Source organism: Equus caballus, chromosome 12 (assembly GCF_041296265.1).
Source record: "Equus caballus isolate H_3958 breed thoroughbred chromosome 12, TB-T2T, whole genome shotgun sequence".
NCBI classification, from domain to species: domain Eukaryota; kingdom Metazoa; phylum Chordata; class Mammalia; order Perissodactyla; family Equidae; genus Equus; species Equus caballus.
Window position 1 is genome coordinate 17557318 of NC_091695.1, and position 26298 is coordinate 17583615.

The following is a 26298-nucleotide window of genomic DNA, read 5'->3' on the forward strand; positions in this document are numbered from 1 at the left end:
AACATTTTGCAGAGGGTAGTTTCAAAGGAGACCATTAAACTGCCCGAAGGCTGGAAGCTGAGTCAATGATCTCTTGAAGTCCCTTCCAGCAATGAGTGAACTGTAGACTGAATGACTGGATTCCCTAACTGGACTCCAGGTTCTGCTAAACCAATGCCAGGGTGTTATTGAATGCAGTTGACTGTGGTAATTCAATCATGGAAACCACAAATGGGAATAGATGACAACTGAGGTTTTTACTAAGTTTGATTCACCTCTGTCTCACATGTAGTCTTAGGATGAATTGAGGCCATAATTTAAACTCTGCTCATTTAAATTTATATCTTACTACAGTAGGATTTCCAGTGACGAATTCATAAACTCTGGCAGAAAATTAATATCATATACTCTTCTTCATTGGGCCTGAAAGGGAAGACTAAGTAAAGAAAAAAATGATTATTTAGTATTTTTGTCCACAATACTCAATGAGTAAGTATTTTATTGGTGTTGATGTGCATGGGGAAAATGAAATATTTTACTGTAAATCATTTATTTCAGAAGCCCCTTGGCCACCTGAGATAAATGAAACTTGATTATGGAAATGACATGCAAGATGTGTCTAAATTGGAATGATGTCTGTATCAATTATTATTCAAATAGAATTATTCTGACTTGGGTAGTAGACAAAGGCAAGAAAATTCAGGTCACCAAGTGAATTAAAATATAATCCTCTCTTGAAACCTATTTTTTAGTCTCAGATGTCTCTGGCTTCTATTCCTGTTGGAGGGGAAGAAAATCAGCTTACTACACTTGCAGCTTTCATACTGGTTTTGCTAGTAACATTTTCTCTCAATAGTTCTCTTTGATTGTTCTCAAATAAAAGATACTCATTGCTGACTCCCTTATGCAATCTGGTGCCCCTTATTCTCCCATAGTTGATTGGCATGGGGTGGTCACCTGATCCAAGAGGAACTCATCCACAGGCAAGACTGGGTCAATTAGGTTTTCTCTCTCAAGAAATTCACCAAATGACTCAAATTCTCTAGCAGATGTTCATGGATCATGTTAAGTGATTGAGTCACGTGATACAGGTACACCTACAGTTGAGGTTCTGAGAATTTTCTGGGCTCTGCCCTTCCTGAGTCCTGATTGTTTTTTCCCAACAGTCACTGAGATCAGTGTCCTAAATATAAACTTCTTTTCACTTGAAATACTTGAATAAGTTTCTATTCCTAATATCTAAGATATTTTTGTCCTCCCTTCAGAAAGGTTTTTTAAAGCATGGAGTGAATGGCAAGCAGTCTGATGGACTGGTTCTCTTTTCATTCTTTTTGGTGATTGGATTTTAAGTAAGCATAAAATCTCTTTTCAATTTACATGTGAGGATACGGAGTAGCCAAATCAGTGTTAAGGAGTGATCTCTTCTTGTTCTATTCAGAACCTTTGGATGTTGTAACAGTGCCTCTGAAGTTCCTAAATACTATGTCTTTAATGGTGTTTTACATCATAACTAATGATGCTTCATCGTATTGGACTGCTCGTTAATACTGGCTTCCAATGACTCCATAAACAATATTTCCTTGATAATGAGCACAAATACAAATCTGTTGACCAGAGTCTGCAAGAAAATGTGAGAATAATTCATTTCCCAGTCATGTTAAACTGACTGCTTAGAATTTTATACCGTAAGTATGGAACTACTCACCTTCCAACCACGTTTTCCCTTGAGCTCTTTAAGCCATAATCACTGAATTCCTGGAAAGTGATGTCTTTCAACACTGACCACATCCCTGCCTTCCACACTCCACCACCTGCAGGGAGGAGATGAAAGACCTGAGCCCAGACGAAGAACAGTGGTCCCATTCATATAAGTCATGTCCCTCATCACATGTGGTTTAAGAACAAAACAGGAGAGCACAATGCCACCACATCCAGGGGAGGCAAGAAAGGTCCAATCAGCATTGCAGAGCAAAAGTTTTAAAAGCCCTTGAAGGAGATAAGTACAGTAACCTCTGAACTGTCTGACATGTGACCTTGAGCCTGTGGAAGGGCTAGGGTGACCTCCTTTGTTTTCAGCAGGAAGGATGGGCAGGCTATAAGATGGTTGCCACCACCCCCACCATCTGCAGTGCTGTAGATGGTGGCACTGCAGTTAGACCATGAACAAGTGACTGCTGAGAATGGCCTACATACCTGCCCCACGTCAAGGGTCAGCAGGGGACCATTTATAGCCCATACCCTTGAACTTGTGCTGTGTCACCCAAAATAAGCATGTAAACCCCATTCTAGTAATCAACTTAGTATAATATTATAAAAGAAACAACGAACCAGCCTGTGGAAGCCATTTGCTTGCCAGACTGCCCTCCTGGAACCAAGGTTCTGGCCACAGAACCTGGGGTAAGTTCACAGCTACAGAATCCACAGCTTCCTGGGCTATCTGATTGGCCCCATGGGTGGAATAGAGTATCAAAGAGCACCCCAAAGAGAGAAAACAGAGATGATACTCATGCACTCTGGTGTGGGCTGGGGTGCCCCACCAGAAGGGTCTGCCCAGTCACAGACACTGGCAGAGAACATAGGAAATTTCACAGAAGATATTTCAAAGTGTGGAGCCAGGAACCGTGGCCCTGCTTGCCCAGATCTAAAGGCAGTACTAAGTAAAATATTGGTTCTTCTCATCTATGAACATAAAATGATAATCATGCAAATGACTTGGAGAAAGTGTTCCAAGCAGAGACAATAGCCTAGGTAAAGGCCCCAAAGCTAGAAAATACCTGACCTGTAAGAGGAACAGTCAGCTGCCAGAATAACCAGAGGAGTCAATGAAGAGTTGGTCATAAGAGAGGAGTTCAGAGAGCTGACAGGACAGCCAGATTATGGCTGCTGATTCTAGTAATTGTAAGGGCTTTAAATTTTACCTGAGTGATATGGAGAGCCATTGCAGAGTATTTAACAGAAGTGTGATATGATCTGACTCAGGGTTTAAAGGATAATTCTGAGTGCTGTGTTGAGGATAGAGTATTAGAGGGTAGGAGGTATGAGGCAATTGTGATAATTCAGGTGAAAGATGATGACAACTTGGAACTAGGTAACAGGTCTAAAACTGATTAGAAGTGACGGAATTTGGGATGCACATTGAAGGTGGGGCCAACAAGATTTCCTGATAGAGTAGATGTGCCATCGGTTGAAATAGAGAATGTTGTGAGTGGAGTACTTTTAAGGATAAAAGAGATAACAGATTTTTTTTTTTTTACAATGTAAATGACCCAGTAGAAAGGGAATGAAGAGGATATCAGAGCTATAGAAGAGACTTTTAGACCAATGTCTTCATGCAAGTGATAAGCAGATGAGGTCCAGTGCATGAGAAAAGAGGTTGTTTGCCTTTGGATAGGAGAATAGATAATGCATTTACAGGAGTAAGTAGCAAGGTAGCATGTAATTGGATGGGTGATGGCAGATTGGTAGATACAATCATAAGAGTTTATGAAAGTTTATCTTCTGATGTCTTAAATTTTCTCAGTGAAATAGGAAGCAAGTTTATTTAATGTTTCCCAATAAGTCTGATACTTGCGGTAGCTTTTAGGCCAATATCCTCCTTAAAATTACAGCGCCATTTTATCCCTTCATTGCTATCCTTTGTTTCATGAGTAGTATTGAATTTTTCAACTCTAATATAAAGATAATCAAATGATTTACAATCTAATACTAGTAACAGCAAATTCTAATAAAAAAGGAGCAAGACCATATGGTATTTCTATTTTTCACTTTTTTAGAAATCTCCATGCTGTTTGACCAAGTGGCTGCACTACTTTGCATTCCCACCAGCATTATATGAGGGGTCCCTTTTCTCCACATCCTCTCCAACATTTGCTCTTTTCTGTCTTGTTAATTATAGCCATTCTGATGGGTGTGAGGTGATATCTCATTGTAGTTTTGATTTGCATTTCTCTAGTAATTATTGATGCCAAACATCTTCTCATGTGCCTGTATGTGTCTGTATATCTTCTTTCAAAAACTGTTTGTTCATATCCTCTGCCCATTTTTTGACCTGGTTGTTTGTTTTTTTTGTTGTTGAGCTGTATGAGCGCTTTATATATTTTGGAACTTAACCTCTTGTCAGATATATGATTTGAAAATATTTTCTCCCCGTTGGTGGGCTGTCTTTTGGTTTTGCTCATGATTTACTTTGCCTTGCAGAAACTTTTAATCTGACGTAGTGTCATTTGTTTGTTTTTTCTATTGTTTCCCTTGCCTGGTCAGACATCATACTTGAAAATATGCTTCTAAGACCCATGTTGAAGAGCATACTGCCTATGTTTTCTTCTAGAAGTTTCAAGGTTTCAGGTCTTACATTCAAGTCTTTAAGCCATTTTGAGTTCATTTTTGTGTATGGTGTAAGATAATGGTCTATTTTCATTGTTTTGCATGTGGCTGTCCAGTTTTCTTAACACCATTTATTGAAGAGACTTTCTTTTCTCCATTGTATGTTCTTGGCTCCCTTGTCAAACATTAGTTATCCATAGATGTGTGGGTCTATTTCTGGGCTCTCAATTTTGTTCCATTGATCTCTGTGTCTGTTTTTGTGCCAGTAACTTGCTGTTTTGATTACTATAGCTTTATAGTATATTTCGAAGTCAGAGATTTTAATACTTGCAGATTTGTTCTTTTTTTCTCAGGATTGCTTTGGCTATTCAGAGTCTTTTGTTGTTCCATATACATTTTAGGATTCTTTGTTGTATTTCCACGAAGAATGTCACTGGCATTCTGATTGGGATTGCATTGAATCTGTAGATTGCTTTAGGAAATACGGACATTTTAATTATGTTAATTCTTCCATGGGCATGGAATATCTTTCCATTTCTCTGTGTCTCCTTTGACTTCTTTCAATAACGTCTTATCATTTTCACTGTATAGGTCTTCACCTCCTTGGCTAAATGTATTCCTAGATACTTTACTCTTTTTGTTGTAATTGTAAATGGGATTATATTCTTGATTTCCCTTTCTGTTAGTTCATTATTGGTATATAGAAATGCAGCTGATTTTTGTATGTTGATTTTGTACCCTGCAACTTTGCTGTAGTTATTGATTATTTCTAATGGTTTTCTGGTGGATTCTTTAATGTTCTTTGTATTTAGAATAATGTAATTTGCAAACAGTGAGAGTTTCACTTCTTCCTTTGTAATTCAGATCCCTTTTATTTCTTTTTCTTGCCTAAAGGCTCTGTCCAAAACTTCCATTACTATCTTGAATAAGAGTGTCAAGAGTGGGCACCTATATAATCCAGCTATCCCACTACTGGGTATTTATCCAAAGAATATGAAATCAACAATTCAAAGAGATTTATGCACCCCTATGTTCATTGCAGCATTACTCACAGTAGCCAAGATGTGGAAGCAACCCAAGTGTCTATCAATGGGTGAATGGATAAAGAAGTTGTAGTGTGTGTATGTATATATATGTATGTATATATATATACATACATACATATATATACATTGGAATACTACTCAGTCATAAAAAAGACAAAATTGTGCCATTTGCAACAACATGGATGAACCTTGAGGGTATTATGCTAAGCGAAATAAGCCAGACAGAAAGATAGTCACCACATGATTTCACTCATATGTGGAAGATAAGCACATGGACAAGGAGAACAGATTAGTGGTTACCAGAAGAGGGAAGAGGGTTGGGCAGGGTAAAAGGGCACATATCCATAGTGATGGATAAAACTAGAATATTGGTGCAGTCTATACAGAAACTGATTTAGAACAACATACTCCTGAAATTACACAATGTTATAAGCCAATATGACATCAATAAAATAATTAATTTTGTTTTTGAATTTTAAAAAGGAGTCAGATCAAGATTTGATTAGAAGTCAGACTGTTGAAAAAAAAGGCATTGAGCTGCTGAGTAACATGCAATGAGTAAGTTATTAAATTTGAATTAATTTAGGGGACCTATAGAACAGACAAGAGGAGAAGTTTGTGGAATCTAACTGATAGGTAATAATTTCAGTGTGAAAGTTCAGAATAGTTCTTATCAATGTAATAGAAGGCATAGCTTCTAGACCTACTTTGATACTAGGAAAATTTTCACAAAGATTACAAATACTTAAATTTATAGATCTCATTATGATACTTTCAGTTCTTTCATTCTATAATTAAAATAGAAAATGATCATTACAAGGCTCTTACAGAGATCAACATTATTACACTGTCACAGGCATTTTCTTCTTCTTTGAAGTGAAATAAGGTGAATAATTGTAAAGTGAATCCAGAAATTTAATTTTAAGATGTTGTAAGCTGGCAGTGATGTAGGAAAAAGTTAAATGGAAGCTCTGTGCAAAGATTTTTGATGCCAAATTGCTGTGTCATCTGTAACCTCATGAAGGATTTGATTTTTAATTATAATACAAATAGAGTCATTTTGACATCCGTGCTCTTCTGAGCTTGAGAGTTAAAAAATAATAGCATTCCCTGATCAGGACCCTGCTTATCTTTCACATCTCTGCTTGGACCACATTCCCTGTAGTCCACTGTGCACTGATTACCCTGATCTTACTTTACATTAGTTCCTACCATAGAGTTTCTGCACAAGGTTTTCTCTTTTGTCTTAATTGTTCTTCCCACTGTAATGCTAAAGAATGGTTCTACCTCATCATTCCAATCTTGGTTTAGAAATCATCACTTAGAAAAGCCCCCAGATCCACCCAAGTAGAGTTACCCACTCACACATACAGCACTCCATTACAATTTTTTGAGATTCGCTTATCACTCTATGACTTTACTTTCATTTGTATATGCTGTTCATCTCCTGCGCTAGAACACAAGCTCCAGGACAGAAAGGAAACATATTGTCTCATCCATCGCTTTATACTCAGATCCTAGAAGAGTATCTGAGACTTTGTAAAATTCTGCAAATACATTTCAATAAATAAATTAACCTAATTAAAAATGGTTGGTGGTAATCGATGCTAGATATCTATTCCATATATGCAGTTTGAATTTAAAAATAAAAATCTTTATTTAAATATTGGTTGAAATACTGTAACTAGTATGGCAATTATTGTATTGATATATATCACATTTTTCCAAGAAAACCGTAACAGAATACTGAATCATGCTATGACCTTAGCTTTCCCATATACTTAGTCAAGGGAGGCAGTTTAGAAGGCATTAGTGTCTCTCTATCGACAACCAAAGAAAGATCTGGGAGAAAATAAATATCCTTTAGATTTAGAAACCCAAATTTAGAATGTAACAGCAAGAATCATTCTCCCATAGTTTAAAAAAATAGATCCATTGAATTGCACTTTTTTTTCATAAAGAATAGATATATTCAAGATACAGACACCAGATTCTGAAGTTTCTTGACTCCAGCATGATGAATTCTTATTCTGCTTCTCAAAAGGATGGAAAAAGGTAGTGGACAATTTTGGTAAAGTGGTCGCCTCCATGTTGAATAGCAAATTACTAATCTAAGATTGTACTAGCTTCCAAAAGGAAATTTGACAGCAGGAAAATTCTAATTTTATAATTATTTATCCTTCCCTACTTCTTACCCAACCTACAAAATTGAAAATATCCCCAAAAAGTCTCTTTTAGACTTATATTCATTCAATAATATTTATTAGCCAGCTAGTAGTTGGCTGGCAGTGTTCTACCCACAGCATGACTGAAGAAACATAATCCCTGCCCTTACAGGGATTATAATCATGCAGGGAAAACAGAGAAGATAAAAGTCAAGAAAAAATTTTTTAAAGTATAGTTTGTGATAATTGATATTAAGGATACAATGAGCTGAAGAGCTAGAGAATAACAGAGGTGAATGATTAAAGAAATTAATCAGGGAAGACTTGACTAAGGAGGTGGGAGTTGATCTGAAGATGGAAAAAATGAGATGGAGCCAACCAAGCAAAATATTCAAAAAAGAATTTCAGCAGTGATCAGAGTAAGACCAAAAGCCCTAAACTGGGAAAGGCTTGAATTATTCAAAAGACAGGTTAAAAAATAGAGAGAGAGGGAGTGGCCAGACTCATGTGAGAAAAGAGATGGAGTACAAAATGTCCTGAGGAGGTAAGCAACAACTTGATTGTGGTATCTTAATGTGATGTGCATGCTTAGAACATGCCCTTGACTGCTGTGTGCCCAGTGGATTGCACTGAATGGGGAGAGAAAGACCTCAATGTCCTTGTAGGAAAGATTTGTTCTTAGCATGTAAGCTAGTGACCATCCAGGGTCCCCTGTTTCACCCACAGTTTCCTCATGGCATTTTTCACCTGTGTATTCCTCAAAGTATAGATCAAGGGATTTAACATGGATGTGACAATGGTAAAGAACACGGCTATCGCCTGTCTATGGAGTAAATGGCCACAGGAGTTAGGTACAAGAAAATACATGGTAAAGAATAAAACAACCACTGTAAGGTGGGAGACACAGGCGGAGAGAGCCTTATGCTGCCCTTCAGAGCTCTAAGACTTCAGAGAGCAGAGGATCACCATGTAAGAGGCAATGAGGATAAGAAGATAAGGAAGAGGATAAGGTCACACACATCACGCCAGTGTTGAAGATGACTAAGAGGCCCAGGTTGTGGAGGTCCATGCAGGCGAGTTTCAACAATGGAAACAAATCACACATAAAGTAATCAATGACATCGGAGCCACCGAAAGTTATTTGATACATGAAGAAAAGCTGTATTGTTGCATGCATGGTTCCCCCAGTGAGGCCCCTTCCGGCAACAGGCAACACACTCAAGGGCTCAAGATGGTTATGCAGTGCAGGGGCTTACAGGTGGCCACATATGATTGTAGGCCATGACAATGAGAAGGATGATCCCCAGACCACCAAAGAAATACTCTGCAAAGAGCTGGGCCATGCAGCCTTTGAGGGCGATGATAGTGCTCTCAGAGAGGGAGTCCACAGTCATCTTGAGGGTGACAATAGAAAAGTAGGTGGCATCCATTAGGGACAAGGGAGTAAGGAAAAGATACAAAGGTGATCTGATTTGTGATCATGGTTACCACAGTGAGTAGGTTTCCTAAAACTGTGGACACATACATGATTAGAAACACAGCAGAGAGTATTTTCAGCAGGACAGGATTCTTTGCGATGTCCAAAAGAATGAATTCAGTCACACTGTTTGGATTCTCCATTTACTGTGGGCTGATGTAAGCACATTGCTCTGCACTGGAAAATCTACAAAGTAATAGTGTTTTGAACTAGTAATCACTGAGTGTATTGGACATTTTTGCACTCTATCTCACACCCTCTTGACTTACTTTTTTCTCTAGCTATTGATACAGCAGCCAGCTGCTGACAATTATAGCCTGACAACAGCTTTTTCCTACTTATCCCCCCAACAACACCTTCTCTCCTCAGCGTATCTCTTGCTGTCTGTCCTGGTATGTGCTGCTTGAGATGCTTAGAAGACTCTGCTTCATCATTCTGGTGCACACACACACCTGGAAAGATGAAGGAATTAACACAGTTTAAGGACACCCTGGATCATTGATAGATATAAGCCGGTGGATAAATGGTAACAAGCTTAACAGAATCTTGGATTAACTTTCTTTCCTTCGTGTTTCACTCTCCTCATTCACTGCCTCCATTCCGTTTCCCCAAATAAACTACCTACATACAAGCCCTTCTATCAGCCTCTGCTTTTTGGAAAACTCAAGCTAGGAAGCTGACTTCCACTTATCACTTGACACACCCAAGAACTAAGAACTTGGAACATTTCATGCAAATTCTTAGTCATTTATTCCATATACTTATTGAACATTGGACTGTGCTAGTAGAAGAGATATGTCATAACCCAAGGACTCTCCACTTATTAATAACTATACTCTTTCCATCTATGTTTCTTTCTTCTCAGATTGGATTATTATTATTATATATTGCTAATATTCAGTGACTCCCTACTATGTCTCAGCCAACAGATTATCCTATGAGACATTCTCTTCACTTTAGAGATAAGATACCGAAGCTTAGAGGGTTGAAACAATGACACCAAGTTCCCACAACTAGTAAACATTGAAGCCAAATCAAATGCAGCTTTTCATGATTCAAAATCAATACCAGTAACAAGCTATATTGATTCTCTGATGATAATATCGAGTTCTCAACATGGAAGAGATACTGTGATTCATGATATAGTTTCATTTTCATAACAATCCAGTGAAATAGATTTATGCTTTCTGTGCTCACTTCACTAAACAGTTCTACAATAAAATTGAATGACAATTCCACAATAAAGCGTGTGTTCTAATTATATATATATATATATAATATATACGTACATATATAAATTACAATCCCCAAACCAGAAGCTACAATCATTAATTAAGTTTCCAAGATTCTAATAATTTTCCAGATATGGTGATTAAAGAAAATAAAACCTTAAGTATCTTTCTCTGCTCCAGGAAGACGCAGATCCGATTTACCTGACACCATCTCTGCTCATGAGCCTGAATCAGTATAAATCATTCCTTCCACTTGTCCTTGTGAAGGGGTGCCTCCAGACGAAACAACATATTCTAATGAATAATAAAAACATCAATAAAACAACTTTTTTACACTGTGTCCCAGAAAGGTGCTATGTATGTTGCATGCATTATTGCATTTATTTTTCATATCACTTGAGATATGTACTATCACAAATCCTGTCTTGAAGATGAGGAAACTAAGACATGGAGACATTAAACATCTCACCTAAAATGATTGAGCATTACAAATCCACATAATCTCATTGTGAAACACAAATTCTTAACCATTGCACTGTACCACTGAAGAAGTGAACAGTGCCCTATACTAGCTAAATACAATTGTTCCTACAGCCAAATGATGTGGTAAAAGAACTGCTTCAGTAGCATAGGTTCTTAAGCAGAGTCTATCCGGCACTTGGTGGGAATACGTTAGCGACTACTGCTTTAAGTGGGGATATAAACTACATGCTCTCTAAGACTGCTCTAAATACTCAGACCTATTGTTAGAATTATCCCTCTTATTAAACAAAGTATACAGCTGCCAAGACACTCTGTGCAAATCTAAAATATAGACTAACAACAACCTCTCCTATCTCCAGTCCAAGGACTTCAAAAGTTGTTTAGTAGCCCTAATGAAGTAGAAGGAACACATTCTTGGAAAGCAAGATAACTGGGCTTTGTTCCAGGTTGTCCCTCTAACTCCTAGGATATGTTGTTAATTTGCTCACTACTCTGGGTCTTAGTTTCCTCATCTGGAGAATGAGACAGTTGTGGTAGATGAGTGGAAAACTAGGGTTTCAAAGGAGCCATCGCAGGGACTCTGTCCCTTTCAAACACAGCAACATGGTTCTTACCTGCATGAAATGTTTACACTTCCAAGCAAAATTTCCTTTGAGCCACCTCATGACTTAGGGTATTTTAAAACAAAAGGCAGTAGGAAAGAAAATAATGCCTCTTCTGTCTTAAAATCTATGGATTCATCACAAATCTATTTAGACAACTAGTACGCATCTCAACTTCTCAATCTGATGTTCAAGACTCTCCCCCATGTAATCAACTTCATCGTTTTGTATGTCTCCCTCCCACTGCAGTCAAGTCCACCTCTTACCACCAGAATACACGTCTCAGTCTCTTTAGGACAGTGGGAAAGTTCATGGGTTCAGAATGAGCAGATTTAGTCCTCTACCCCAGTCAGGCCATTGACTGAATACATAACCTTCGATCCTGAAAAAATAAAACAACGCAACAGCAATTAAAGTCAGTAGGTCTCAAGTAGTTATTATTCAAGGGTACTGTGGTAAGAGCTTCATGATTTTCTCTTTTAATTCTCACAAAAGCTGTATGAGGCAGGAACTAGTATTATCCTTATTTTCCACGGCAGTGGATAAGGCTTAGAAAACTTGTGCAACTGCTCAAAGCCCTTTGGTGGGTATGTGGTCAAGTTCATAGCACAGGCTACTAACCACTACGCTCTACAACCCCTCTAAGAAGTTTATGCCCTGGCTTACAACACTTCCATGGGAATCAAAGGAAGTAACAGGCATGAGAATGTTTAGGGAGCACTAAATATTCAAAACGTTATTCAAATATTCATCATGATTAATTTCCATTTCTATTAGCCCCTGATTTCCTCCTGCCTCTGCCTATGGCGTGTGTTATCAACAAATCCATTACCACTCGTCCTTCATGCCTCACTTCCTCCCGATTGTCCCCATCACAACCATCATCTTGGATATTTGCTACATAAGCTTTCTAGGTTGCATATCAGCAGTAATTCAATTATCTTCTTAGATAATGTGTTTTTAATTTTATGTTGGCTTTATGTCCTTATGTGGATGAGCTAATTTATTCTCTTTCTACCCATTCTTAATGCTGTACTGTGTACACACTAGTCATTTAATTAAATTTAATTAAATCAATGAAATTGAATTCATCCAAAAAATAGTACGTTGAACCATGGGTGCCAGCAATGCTGGTGGCAGTCCCTGCCTCCAGAAATGAGAGCATCATTGTCAGAGCCTCGCTGCTATGTCTTTAGCATGCAGCTCAAATATCCCGTTTACTATCTTTCACCTTTGCCATTTCTACTCCCAGACTTTCTATAGCCAAACCCAAGAACTGAAACACGCCTTGGACTTCCAGTTCAGTATCGAATCATTGCCATCAGATCTTCTTTGTAATAATGTCTTTTTCTTTCCAGCGTTCCTGTGAAATACCATCACTCAAAAGACCATTCATATAAAGGAAGTGAGGAATGACATTTCTGCAATCACCTAATTATTTCCAGATAGTGCATATTTATCATTCAATAGCATATCCGTTACTCCAAAGGATACAAGGAAATACCTTATCCGTAAAGAGAGAGAGAGATTATGAACACTCATGAAACAATGCCTGTGCATATAAGTCCAGAAGGGAAAATATCAGTATGATCTATAGGTTTCAAAGAAGATGAAAGGAGCTAGTGCTTGACATGAGAATTTAGAAAATTCTAAATTTGTAAACATAGTTTAGAAAGTGAACAAGAAGGACAACAGTATGCTTTAATATAGTTAAAATTTTAATATTTAAACAACATTATAAACTTATAAACATTAAAATATGACAAAAGTATTCACTTAAATTATAGTTTAAATGTTTACTAGATATTATGATTCTTAGCATACTCTGGGTGTTCCATAAAACTTAGTCACACACACCCCTACTATCCCTAGGTATGAGGTGCCTTGAGTAGGTGTGCCTAGCTAAACAGTTCAACTGGGAATAAGTAGTAACAGCTATAAGGCTACAGAAACCATGTAAAACCCCTGACTTTCTACTCTACAGGTAGCTATTCCTTCTGAGTTCCTATAACATGCCAGACAACCTCTCTGTGCCTCAGTTTCATTCTCTGTAAAATGGCAAAGTAATGTTACCAATCCCAAAGAGTTGTTGTAAAGATTACATGAGCTTATAATTGTAAAGGGCTTAGATCAGCATCCCCATATCTTTTCCTAGGATTAGGAGATTGATACTGACCACAAACTATTTTAAAATAGTCCTCTGCCTTTGGATTTTCAACAAACGTGTTTACACCTGCTTCCATTAAATGCTCAATTGGCTAGCAGGAAATCAGCCTGATGACTCCTCAACATTAGTCAGGATGTAAGTTTTTGAAATGACATTAAAGGAAAAATCATCCAAAACCATTTTCTAAAACAGACTGCAGTCATATCCTAAAGTAGAATAGTTTAAATAAAAATTATTTATTTATTTTTATAAGTTATAGAAGTAAAAGCTGATCTTTGGAAAATATTTTATATAGATAGATAGAGTGATAGAAAGTTTAAAATCAGGACCACTCCCAACCACAAGCACTCATTCAACGTCTATTAACAATCTAGTGCGTGCTCTTCAGATGTGCATTTGTGTGTAAGTCTACTGTAATTGTTACAGTCATTTGTGTGTTTTACTCTAGATAAACGTATATAAAATATGATACTATACTTGAATAATTGGTATGGGCATTATTTCTCAGTATTTGTGAATTTTCCTTCACTTTAATTGCTACATATTATTCCATTTTAATGGTTACACCATAATTCCTTTAACGAGTCCATTTTTGCTTGAAATTTACGTTATTTCTAATATTCTGCCTAACACACAATACTGCAGCGAACATCCCTTATAGACATCTTTAATTCCAGGTTTGAATATTTCTGCTGGGGAAATCTATGTTATCACCACGTCAAAAGTTATGCATCTGTTTCACTTTAATCGATTCTATGACACTGCTTTCAAAATCCTGACCCATCTCTTATTCCAATCAATAGTGTCTTAAAGAGCAATTTTCCCCATAGCTTTACTAACATTAAATATTATCAATCTTGATTATATTAAGCAAGTGCTAGATGAAAAATTGTATCTCCCCTTAATTTGTGTTCATTCAATCCTAGAATTCCTAGAATCCAATGAAATTCCTAGAATTTCGTTGATGACTTAAACAATAAACATATTATTGGTATCCATATGGAGCTAAATTAAATACAATGTAATATCTATATAGAGATATATAGTTTATACACAGATATCCTTATTTAACTAATGACAATACATAATTTTTGTACCAGACATTTTGTTAGTACTTTATACATGTTTTCTCATTTAATCCTTACATCTGGCTATATTTAGATGCTGGAAAAAATAGAATAATTAATTTGTTTAAGGCTATACAGTTAGTAAGTGATAGAGCCTGGATCTGAATCCAAGAAGCTGACTTTACAGCTGATATGTGTTTCTTGTGTCTTAATTTCTTATGGAGCAAAATAATTTCTTCAATAAAGTCACAGATAACAAGAAGTGGTAGCAACGTGTTTAGTAAGCACCTTTGAGTTGTTTGTTTGTTTGTTTGTTTGTTTTGCTGAGGAAGATTCACCCTGAGCTAACATCTCTGGCAATCTTCCTCTACTTTTTAGTCTGTGGGCCACCAGGACAGCATGACTGCTAACAGAGTGGTTAAGGTCCATGCCCAGGAATGGAACCTGGGACACCAAAGCAGAGCAGAGCTTGCCAAACTTAGCACTAGGCTGCCAGGGTTGGCCCTGAGTCATCATTTTTCAATGAATAATCAGTGGCCCTGTGTTCCTCAGACACAGATCTGTGTCCTGGGCATATACACCATGAATAAAACATTTCTCTAATTAAAGGCTTTAAAATGACTTTTGCTGTTGGGAAATCTTCCTAATTCATTTTGCTTTCCTTGAGAGATGGGTGAAGATGGTATTATCTACAGCAGCACTTTTATAGGGTGAAAATTACTATACCATTGTAGATACAAAAATTAATTTTTTGGAATGCTTTTGGAGGGAGGGTCTTAATCCCTGAAAGCTTTCTTGATTTCACCACCCCATCCCTGGACAAATCATCAGTATCACCCTCAGCATCAACACCAAAACCACCCTTGTTGTCAGAGCTGCTCACAAATAAATGTGTGTGCTTTCATATAGATAGAGAAATACATTTTTAAAGTCCAATTCATCTTTACATTAAAAATTAAAGTCAGAAATTTAATGTATCATCAAAGAATTAAAACAGAAAGAAAAACATCAGATAGGTTAATTCTCAAAGGTGATTAGTAGAAAAATAAAGATTAGAGGAAATTGGTACAAGAGGAAAGTAGAAACATATATAGATATAATATACGTGTATAATATACAGATGCATATATATACACACACTAAGAAAGAGTTGCATGAAAGAAGGGAAACAAAAACATCTAAAACCACCCTAGACACATCCAGTTAATCCCATTCCTTCCCTTCCTAAAAGCTCATCTCTGAAACACAAATACAGTTTTATTTGCTAATCTCATCAACTGGATACAGACCAAAAGGCAGACACTTAAGATTTGATAATTTGCCAAAAGAAGTTCAAATAAACCAAGATAAAAATTTTGATTGCTCAAAGCTCTCCAAGCCAAGTCTGCAATTTGTGTATATAGATAGAACAGGTAAACCTCTGACACATTTTAAGTATAACATAATTGTCTGTGTATATAGATGATTCAACTATTTCAATGATTTCAAAATAGTTCAAATTAATAAAAACATTTAATTCTCACGTAAGTTTTTAAAGTCACCTCCAAAACTCGGTCTGATGTCATCTTTACAATGTCCAAAAGCCAGTTACCTGACGGACCCAATACTTAGAAGGGGGACATTGTGCGAGTAAAATTTCTAAGGTCATGTCAGGGTCACCACGGGTCTGCCCCATTCAGGATGTACTCAAAGAAACTCTTGTCTACAAAAGAGCTAGGAATCTGACATTAGAGTGTTAAAGCAGCACATCCCAGTGCAGAGGCAAGTAAGATCTACACTGGAACAAAGCATCCAATCACTAAATGGAAAGCTATTTTGATAGGATCACAGTTTCTAATGATTTTAAAGAAAGTTTTAAAACAGCTGCTCTAAGGGTTTAAAGGCAAGTAGAAAACAACCCTTGTGGTTGGTGGAGGAATTTAAATTTCATCTCAATAGAAAAAGTTGCCGAAAAAAGACAGCCAGCTAAGCTGTTTGCAAAATCATTCACAGAACTGTGTCTTCCATTTGTCTGCACATTGAGCTTAATTGATAAACAGCTTCCAATCCACATCTTAGAAGAAACATCATTAACAGGATGTGACCTTTCAGGCAATAGACATAGTCTAAAAGAGGACAGAGTGCCATTTCCAGATGGCACAGAATTTCAAAATGTGCAGACTTGCATCATTCCAACTGCATCCTTTTGAGGCTGTGTCTCTACTGACTGAGGAGCTAATCACCATTCCAGTGAATTCCCACCCACCCCTGCAATGATCCACTTTTCCCAGGGGCTGAACTTCACTGGAGCCAGGCCAAGCTGATGTTCCACAAGCACAAAACCAGATCATGGTATTAACAATTCAATTATTTGCTCCACAACCAAGATCTCTTCTTCAATAACAGAATGGCCATACAATGATCCATCTGTCTGATAATATAAATGAAGGAAAGTCAACAGGATTTATTCTTAGCCAGCTAGAAAGTACTAAGACCAAATTTTTCTATCACCTAATCTGGTGCTCTTTCATCTTTTAAGACGATTAAAATTGTGTCACATCTAAGTGAAGGACAGTTGACATTAATTATTTATTTTTTGCTGAGGAAGATTTGGCCTGCACTAACATCTGTTGCCAATCTTCTATTTTGTGTGTAAGTTGCTACCACACCATGGTCGCTGATGAATGGTGTACACACGTCCATGCCCAGGAACCCACGCTGGGCTGCTGAAGCGGAGTGCATGGAACTTAACCACTAGGTCATAGCGCCGGCCCCTAGTTGGCATTATTAAGGGTTAAAAAAATGTATCTCAGCAAGAAAAAATAAGGACTGAGTTCCATCTCATTCCATAACAATTTGTACTCCCAAATGACATGTTTTCAATTTAGAAACATTTGAGGTTAGAGTCTTTATTCTTTTTCCACCTTCAATAGTAAAAAATATCAATATCCTACATTTACAGTGTACTTCATAGATTACAACTGGTTCATTAACATATTTGACCATACACCCTGGGAAGCCTCCTGAGAAGGAAGAGGCTCTCAGTTTTACTAAATATGATCCTCAGAGGTGACAGGCGAACCTCTGCACTTAGATTATCTTTACTAACATTCTAAAACTGCTCCATGTTCTTACCTAACTGTGGGTTAAGAAGGGCTCTTCAATCTTTTTCTCATTTTCATTATTGCCCACCTAAGGCTCCTTTTTGACATTCTGTTACCCTAATGACCTCCCAAAAATCTTAACACCACAGACATAGTATTTATGTATTTTATGTATATCTATGCTTTATATGTAAAAACAGTAAGATATTTTCATCTCCCAAGAACTCATTTTTACCTACCATTTTACTTACCATTTTACTTGGGAGAGATACCATCCCCATTGCAAATGTATGTGTTAGAGTAATTCACTTACAAAAAGAAAGGGAGGAAACAGTGTGTTTTTTTAATCTTGGGTCTGACTAAAATTCTAGCTGTACTTTAAACAACTACACAAATCTATATCCAATTCTCTTCTGCATCACCCTCTTAATAAAACGTTTTTCAGCAAACACTACTAACACAATTACATTTTTTATTTATTCATTATCTTGTTTATTATCCATCTATGCCTCACTTGAATTTAAGTTGCACACAAACATAGCCCTTGTTTGTGGTATTCAACAGCTCCCAGAACTCTCTGGTACACTATAGGCATTGAACAATAGTTTTTGTATAAATGAAATAAGTCAAAATTTCCTACACTTAAATGAAAATGGAGCCATTTTTCAAGTAATAAATATTAACACTATGGCATAACAATGGGAAAAATCCTATAGAAACAACATTTAGCTCTTCAAAGTGCTACCCTCCTGCCCAGAGTATTAGTCTCCTCAGTGATTGAGTTGCTTATTCTTTCTCCAAACTTGTCTCTCACCTGTGTCACTTTCTTTGAAATTCAACAATTTGACTTTTATTTCTTGAGCTCATTTCATCCCACTTTTCATGATGCCCATGAAGTGAACTACATCTGTGGAAATGAGATCATCAGATGGCTTTTTTCTGACACCTGAGGAATTAGGAGAATGCAAGTAACCTGGGAAGGGGAGGTCAAGGGACAGCCGAAGGGAAGAAAGGGCCCCCCATAATAAGGGAAGGATGCCTCAAGAGCAATCCTGACAATGCAGCCAATGATCAGTTCTGTGTTTTGATATTTTCACATCATCCTAGCAAGGAGTATTGAGAAGTAGGAAGAGTAGAGATGACAGAGTCTAAAAGACTTGATACTGTTGCTTAACTTCATTGAGTCTTATTTTCTTCTTGTCCAAAATGGAGTAAAGACTAATAAAACTTGTTGCTACACTAAGATAATCAAAGCATGTAAATAACCTATCAAAATGTATGCCTCATGGTTGGCCTTCAATAAGAGTTAGCTCACTCTCCTCACTTAATGCCTAATATTTTCACTGAATTAAAAGTCCGTATAACCCAAAGCATCATTATACAACAGACCCAAATATTATTTATCCTGTTAATTTTTTGGACTAAATATACTTACGTCCTTATATGTTGTTTTAAGTATCAGAAAAATTCAGATGGCAGTTGGACCTCATGAGAGATTCTTGATAATGAATAAAAAGGGACGTCTTAACATTCCTTAAAATTATTCACAAACCAGAAGATTCCGTCTACTGAGAATGTCAGACTGCCTTACATTTCCTCCTTCAGTTCTTACACCTTCCAAGTTTGCTGTTGACAATTTATAATTTGTGTTTCATCAATCTTCTCATCACTCCACGGAGCACTTGCTGTCACGCCTAAGACACAATCATTGGCCTTAGTTTCCCTCTTCAAATCTTCCCTTTTGTCTTAGAGTAGAAACAGTATTTACTCAATATTTTACCCTCTCCTTACTCCTGGCTTACTCTCATCTGCTATCTGACAGTCAAAATGAACCACATCATTTAATCCAGATTGTACTGAAATGTTTAATTCTCACCAGCAATTGTAAACTTGATCATTTTTAATATATTAAGTGCAGTTTACATCATCTTCCAAGCTTAGACTTTGTGGGAAAAGGTTCTAGTTCTTATGAATTTGAGACAGCTGTGCGTAAGCTAAAACACCCAGTCACCTATATATATTAGTTATCTATATGAGATTAAACCTATGCAATTCTCTTGCTCTCTAAGGGCTATAACATATTCCACTTAGATAAGATTAACTTATATGACTCTTTCAGAATGAATAAGCTAAATAACCCAAAGGAAATTATTTTTAAATATAATCACTGGTAGTGAAAGTATTCCATTCTTCTGTGAAAGAATGAATATTACGTTCTGCGGGAGGGAAACAGCCCTCTCTCAACTAAAGTCACATTTTTGCTCCAAAGTTTTCTGATGGCATTTTTCATTTCTGCATTTCTCAGGGTGTAGATTAAGGGGTTCAACATGGGAGTTATGACACTGAAAACCACAGTCATGGATTTATCAATGGGAAAAGTGGAATTTGGCCTTGCATACAGAAAGACACAGGGAACAAAGAATAAAATGACCACAGTCATATGGGATGCACAGGTGTAGAAGGCTTTGCATTTCTCTTCCAAACCATGAGTCTTAAGAGAGTATAATATGACCCCATAGGAAACTAGGAGAATGAAGAAGATGATAGTGCAAATTGCCCCTCCATTAGCTATCATAGAAAGTCCAGTGAGGTAGGTATTGGTGCAAGCAAGTTTCAATAAGGGATACACATCACACACGAAGTTGTCAATGACATTGGGGCCACAGAAAGGGAGCTGATAAATAAAGAGAAATTGAACCAATGAGTGCAGAAAGCCTCCAGTCCAGGCCACCAGCAGCATGACAATGCAAACACGCTGATTCATGATGATCAAATAATGAAGAGGTTCACAGATAGCTACATATCGGTCATAGGCCATCACCACCAGAAGAATGACTTCAGCACCAGCAAATAAGTGTTCTATAAAGACTTGAGTCATACAAGCCCGGAAGGAAATAGTCTTCTTCTCATAAAGCAAGTCTGCAATCATTTTGGGAGCAATGACAGTAGAATAGACAGCATCAATAAATGATAAATAAGCCAGAAAAAAGTACATGGGGGCACCCAGTGACTGGCTGGCCATAATGGTCACAATGATGAGGAGATTGGCCACTAGGGTCACAATGTAGATAAGTAAGAATGCAACAAATAGAACTTTTTGCCCCTCAGGGGTCTGTGTGAGTCCCAGGAGGACAAACTCAGTCCCATTGTGCCTATTTTCCATGTGTTCTTCTGAAGGTGTTGAACTCAGCTGTCAAAGGCTGTAAGAAAAAGGGCCAATAATGAATTTGAGAAGATCACAAGCTTTATATCAAAAATGTGATGCCTTACTCAAAAATGTTTGCTCCACAAGGCCTCACACAGAGTAACTATTTAGAAAATGAGAGTTTGGATTCTCCTTCCACAATTACTCCATTCCTTTTCACAAATTTCTTGTTTCAATAACAATGATGAGACTTCAGTATTCTAACCGGAAGTTATTTGCGAGTGGGCGTGTCTGTGAGATGATCTACTAAACAGCAAGAAAGCTACTTCCTCCAGAATCTCTCTCATAAAGACGGCATTTTTGACAATATTTATCATTTCATTTTTCCTGAATGCTTTTTGGAATCCTGAGATCCTCCATGAAAACAATCTCATCTCTAATAACTTTATTTATATATTTATGTAAAGTAATACCTAGTGCATGGAGCATAAAATTATAGCTGCAGTTTTCTTTTAATTTTTATTTTTTATTGCACTAAAATTGGATAATAACATTATATAGCTTTCCGATGTACATCTGAAGTTTTGATAACTGCCTTTCTGAATTACTCTACTATAAGCATCACGACTCAAGGAATAAGTCACTCACCACAATAAAAAATAAAAACAAGTCATATCATGAGTGCTCGTTATATGCTTATTGAATTTTATTTCATTAAACTGAATATCAACTCTCATAAGAAAGCAATTGAGCAGAGATAAATGTGTTAAATTCTCTCCAGCCAAGAAAGTCCAATGAAAGCAATGCTTTGTTTGAAAATACATACACATGCGCATGCACACACAGGGATACATACACAAACTGAATTAACATTTATTACTACCTAGGTTATTGAAGGAAAAAATGGATAATACTAATCAAAATGAATGGGTTGGGTGCTAGACATTTTCCTTACTTTCCAACATTGCTTGGAATTAATTATTGCTAACCATAGCTCAATTCAGAAGGCCAAAATAAAGATTTTAGGCAGAATCATGGTGTAGTAGAAAGAATTCTATATGAAAATCCAGAAGTATTACTTGATTTTGCTCAGTCATCTTGGGAAAAGTCACATCCCAACTTATATTCTTATTGGAAATGCTACAATCTTTCCAGATGTATGTTTCTGAATTTTTGTCATTGAAACTTTTATCCTAAATGACACAATAACACTTTTGTTGGTAGATCCTCTTTATGTCAATCAGGGTGAATTAGCATGTGTCAAAGGTTGTTTGATTATTAATAACGTATGAGACTAGTTACTTTGTTCATATAATTGGTTCTGGTTATCTGAGTCCGTGTTGAATACAAGGTATTCATTCTCACTTGAGGAAAATACAGTATTTGTCAGGCCTTTCGGGAATGATCCAGAGTCAGTTTTATTTGTAAGGCAGAATTATTTTAATTGTGCTCTGTTTCAGAGCCCACATTTGCAGATGATCATTTGTGAAGAGCAAGAGATTATTCTATCCTTTGTGCTTCTAGGCAAATTTGTACCCAAGCATCAGAAAGAGAATATAAGTGTAGATGAGAGAAAATAAGAGAGAATAGACAAAAGATAGATAGCAACCAGCAAGGACAGTAGGTTGAATGAAACTTGCTTTGAAATTGGTAAACAGTTTGGTTTGGGGGGTTTGAATGATTTGGGTGAAGAGGAAATTTCAGATTTCCTGGGCTATCAATCAGGAGGTGGCCCAAGGGATAACTCAGCATCAGTACCAGGACTTGCCTTTCCGAATCCTGTACTTCCAAATCAAAGAAAAATGAGTAAACAAAATTCTAAGCTTTAAGATATATCAGTAGATGAGATCAGCTGCCTAAACAAGGAGTTCCACCTTCAGGGTTTCTGGCAGGTCATTGCATATATACGTAATTAAATATCTTCACTCACAATTATGAAGCTAAACTGCATTTACAGTGGAAAGTAAATAGTCATAATTTATAGGAGTAGTCTAAGCATTCAAAAGATAGCTTCCACTATGAGGGTTTAATCCCCTGACCTGTTGAGTCTTTACAACACTTATTTGTCTATAGCTGTGTTTTCCACTATCATCTGTTGGGTCTGCCAGGATAGAAAACATACCTTATTAATGATTGTATCTCCAGAATCTATGAGTGTGTCTAATATATTTTAAGTGATTAATAAATATTTGACTATTAAAAATGTTCTTATGAACTTATTACTCTAAACTATTGAAAATTGTTAATTTGACTTGCCATGATGCAAATCTCTATACTTTACCAATATTATATTTTATAAAAAATAAATATATCTGATTCAAACATTCATGAGATTGTTCAAATTTCTTAACATATTCAGTGAGAAACAATAAATCATTAAAGAATCCTGAAAAAATGTAAATCCCTTGTAAGTATCCCACAATGACAATTAAGATAAATTAAGTGGATGCACACTATGCCAAATTCAACAACATAAGGCATAAATAAAAACCACTTATATGGTTTGCTAGGTTTAAAATACTGGGAAATACTTTTAATCAACAAGATATTGGAAAGTATAGATTCTGATATTTTGAGTTTTAGTCCAGATCCTTTTGAAACATATGATCACAATGCCTAAAGAGGTTTCTATTTAACTGTCTGTATAGTAAAACCTGTTTCCCCTGTAAGCAACACCTTTTTAAAAAATGATTGAACAATGACCATAAAAAATGGTGCAGTAAAAGTTTTGAGGTCTTAATAAACACTTAATCAGTTCATTTGATTTTTTTAAAAGAAAGAAATATCATTTTCCAAGTCAATTTCTTCATAGTAAAGGAAAAATACTACCTCTAAAACCTGAATGTGGTTGAATAGACTTTAAGGACAAACACAGAAAAACAGCAATCAGAGAGAGTAGACTGCCTATCTCATAGATAGTCTTTGTCAGTTTTGTTTTGTAATTTTGCACAGGTGGGCGGGATGTCTGCACAGTGCACTTTTTGGGAATTCAGATTCTAACTTCTGGTTTGGAATTTGAGCCTCAGAAGAATATAATAAGAAAATATAATAAAATAAATTATTCAGCCTTATAAAGGAAGTAAATTATGATACATGCTACAACATGGATGAACCTTGAAGACATTGTTGTAAGTGTAATAAGCCAGACACAAAAGGGAAAGAGATCACAAAAGGGTGATCTCTTTTATGAGTCACCTAGAATAGTCATATTCAGAGAGACAGAAATACAAGAGTAGTTACCAGGGGCTCGGGGGAGGAGCAAATGGGAGTTACTGTTTAATGGGTGCATTGTCAGTTTGGGTCAATGAAAAATTCTGGAGATGGATAGTGGTGATCGATGCACAAAAATGTGTTACGTATATTTTACCACAATAAAAAAATTACCAACAGAAATAAAACATCTATACATAACCAGAACACTTAAAGATACCAGACACAAGGTAATGATTTATTAAACAACTATAGTAGTCATTACTATTATCTTCAAAATACTGAGATTCAAAACAAATAAGTGTTAGATTCTCTAGATTATATAAAGCAATCTGAAAAAGCTATTTTGAAGAACATATCTGTGCCATGTTATATTGTATGTTGTATGTTATATGCTCTGCTCTGCTCTGCATTCTCTGTATTTCAGTATACATTTAAACAACTGGAACACAAAATACTGGAGAAAAATATTTCCATTGTGATTATTCCAATAGTATTCTATAAAATACAGACAATACATGTGCTACTTTATGCCAGGAGCTTCTGGCTTAAAACATTTTGGGTCAAAGACAAAACCTGCTTCTCAAGAACGATACATAGTTCATTCCAACTAAGTCTACTTTGCCCTATGCTCGTAGCAGTGAAGAGTTTGTGTGAATATGTTACCTGTGTTTTTTATTTTCTCTTCTGTCACTTGTTCTAAATCCAAGTTTCTGAAATTCTATCTCTGGTCCTGGAAGATGACGATTTAGTTTGATGAAGATAAGTCAGGACTGCCACCACATCAATCCAGGTGTGACTGCAGAGAAAGATCAGGGTACACGCAGTTACCCAGCTGTAAATGCTTTCTCACACATGGATATATCTCTTTATGACCACATAAAGTATGACCATCGTCTTCAACTTTCATAAACACTTTACAGTTTGGATTATGAAATTATCCAGAGTTGGCATCAAGAATATACGTTGATGTGACTGATGAATCACCAAATTTGAAAGCTGTGGTTGAGAATATGTATCAAGAACCAAGTTTAAAACCTAATTATTAAGTTTAACTGATCAAATTAGTGGAACAAATCTTTAATAGCATTTTTGGTCAATATTGCAGGAAGCTGGATAATCAAAGAAATGAGCTTTGTTTTAGATATTTTTTGAGCGTTCATATGACAGTTTTAATGTAGTTCATGTCTAGTAAGGTAATAGCTTTTATTTTACAGCTTGATAGTAGTATTAATACCCGAAGAGAAATCTTCCCCTAGGCAAAGGAAGATGTGACTGGGTTAATCAACAACGAAAAATAAATCACTTCACTGAGTTGTTCGAACAGTTTGTCCCCAAGGCTGACTGTTCAAAATTAAATTCACTGAGGAATCATGCTCTAGAGAACTGAGACCGTCTACATAATCCTTCCAGTGCATTCTGTATTTTCAGAGGCTTCTCCTGGCCAATCACTCTAGGGGAATTAAGTGAAAAAATAGCAATCTAACAGGAAAGAACAAGTCACTTAATAATAGCAAAGACAAAAGATTGCATGAACAAGAACCCTTTATTTTCAATTAATCAGTTTATATTTAAAATTCTCAAATCCAAGAGGGCACTGGAATTAAGTAAAAAGCTTAATTCTTTGTATATGGCAGATACATTTAATGAAAATGGCACAAGATTGTTGCTAATCAATTTACAAAAAGTTTCAATTCAACTCAGACAAGATAACATCCACATAAAATCTTCCAACTCAGAAGTTTTGCACAAAAAAACCCCAATATTTCTTAAAAAAAAATATAGAAACAAGTAATTAGGATGTATAATTTGAAAGAGACTGTTATAAAGTAATATAAGAAAAAAACATAAAAGCTAAGTCCAGAAATATTTGACACTTGATACTCACATATCTTTTATATAACAATGGCAGGTCCTTAAATCTGAATCTCTCTACCCGTGCTCTAAAAACATGTGATCTCTTTATTGAGGTTTATTGATATAGAGGTTGTCTATCTCTTTATTGGTATTTCCATTTTATTGATATGTGGTTTTCTTGACTTTTGTCCTATCTTCTGTTACTCCTTGAGTTTCTTTAAGATTAGCGGTGTTAAAGTTTTTGTCAGTCATTAGGTCTTTTTAAGGACAATTTCTGCTGATTTTTTTTCATTTGAATGGGCCACACTTTCCCATTTATTCATATGCTTTGTGGTTTTATGTTGAAAACTAGACATCTGAATCTAACAATGTGGTAACTCTGGAAAACAGATTCTCCTCCGTTGCCCAGATTTGCTGATTACTCGTTTTCTTTTGGTTTAGGTGCCATTGTTACTGTTTTGT

The 26298-nt window shown here is 36.3% G+C and overlaps 2 protein-coding genes, 1 long non-coding RNA gene and 1 pseudogene across 19 annotated transcripts in view; 1 reads left to right on the plus strand and 3 right to left on the minus strand.

The window, feature by feature from the left end:
- LOC138916635 (ubiquitin carboxyl-terminal hydrolase 25-like) overlaps positions 1-26298 on the plus strand; it is a 156186-nt gene that overhangs the window by 64136 nt on the left and 65752 nt on the right. Inside the window, exon 4 of one of the 17 annotated variants that reach the window (XM_070229612.1) lies at positions 12666-23093. The exons of 14 other annotated variants lie outside the window; for them this stretch is intronic. In XM_070229612.1, coding sequence (XP_070085713.1) covers positions 12666-12676 — 11 coding nt within the window. In that variant the 3' untranslated portion in view covers positions 12677-23093. Of the gene's footprint in view, positions 1-333; positions 720-9359; positions 23094-26298 lie in introns of those variants that run through there. 2 more of the 17 variants (XM_070229609.1, XM_070229611.1) reach the window with 2 other exon arrangements.
- LOC138916644 (uncharacterized) lies at positions 220-26246 on the minus strand. Its single transcript, XR_011423939.1, has 5 exons — positions 24646-26246; positions 11574-11689; positions 10424-10516; positions 9347-9442; positions 220-1790 (listed from the first exon to the last, which is right to left on the minus strand). It is a non-coding gene; the product is annotated as an uncharacterized lncRNA (long non-coding RNA).
- On the minus strand, positions 7483-9362 carry LOC138916639 (olfactory receptor 4C6-like; annotated as a pseudogene).
- Positions 19834-20787, minus strand: LOC138916637 (olfactory receptor 4A15-like). The gene has a single exon (XM_070229615.1). The coding sequence runs from the start codon at positions 20785-20787 to the stop codon at positions 19834-19836; it is 954 nt and encodes a 317-aa protein (XP_070085716.1).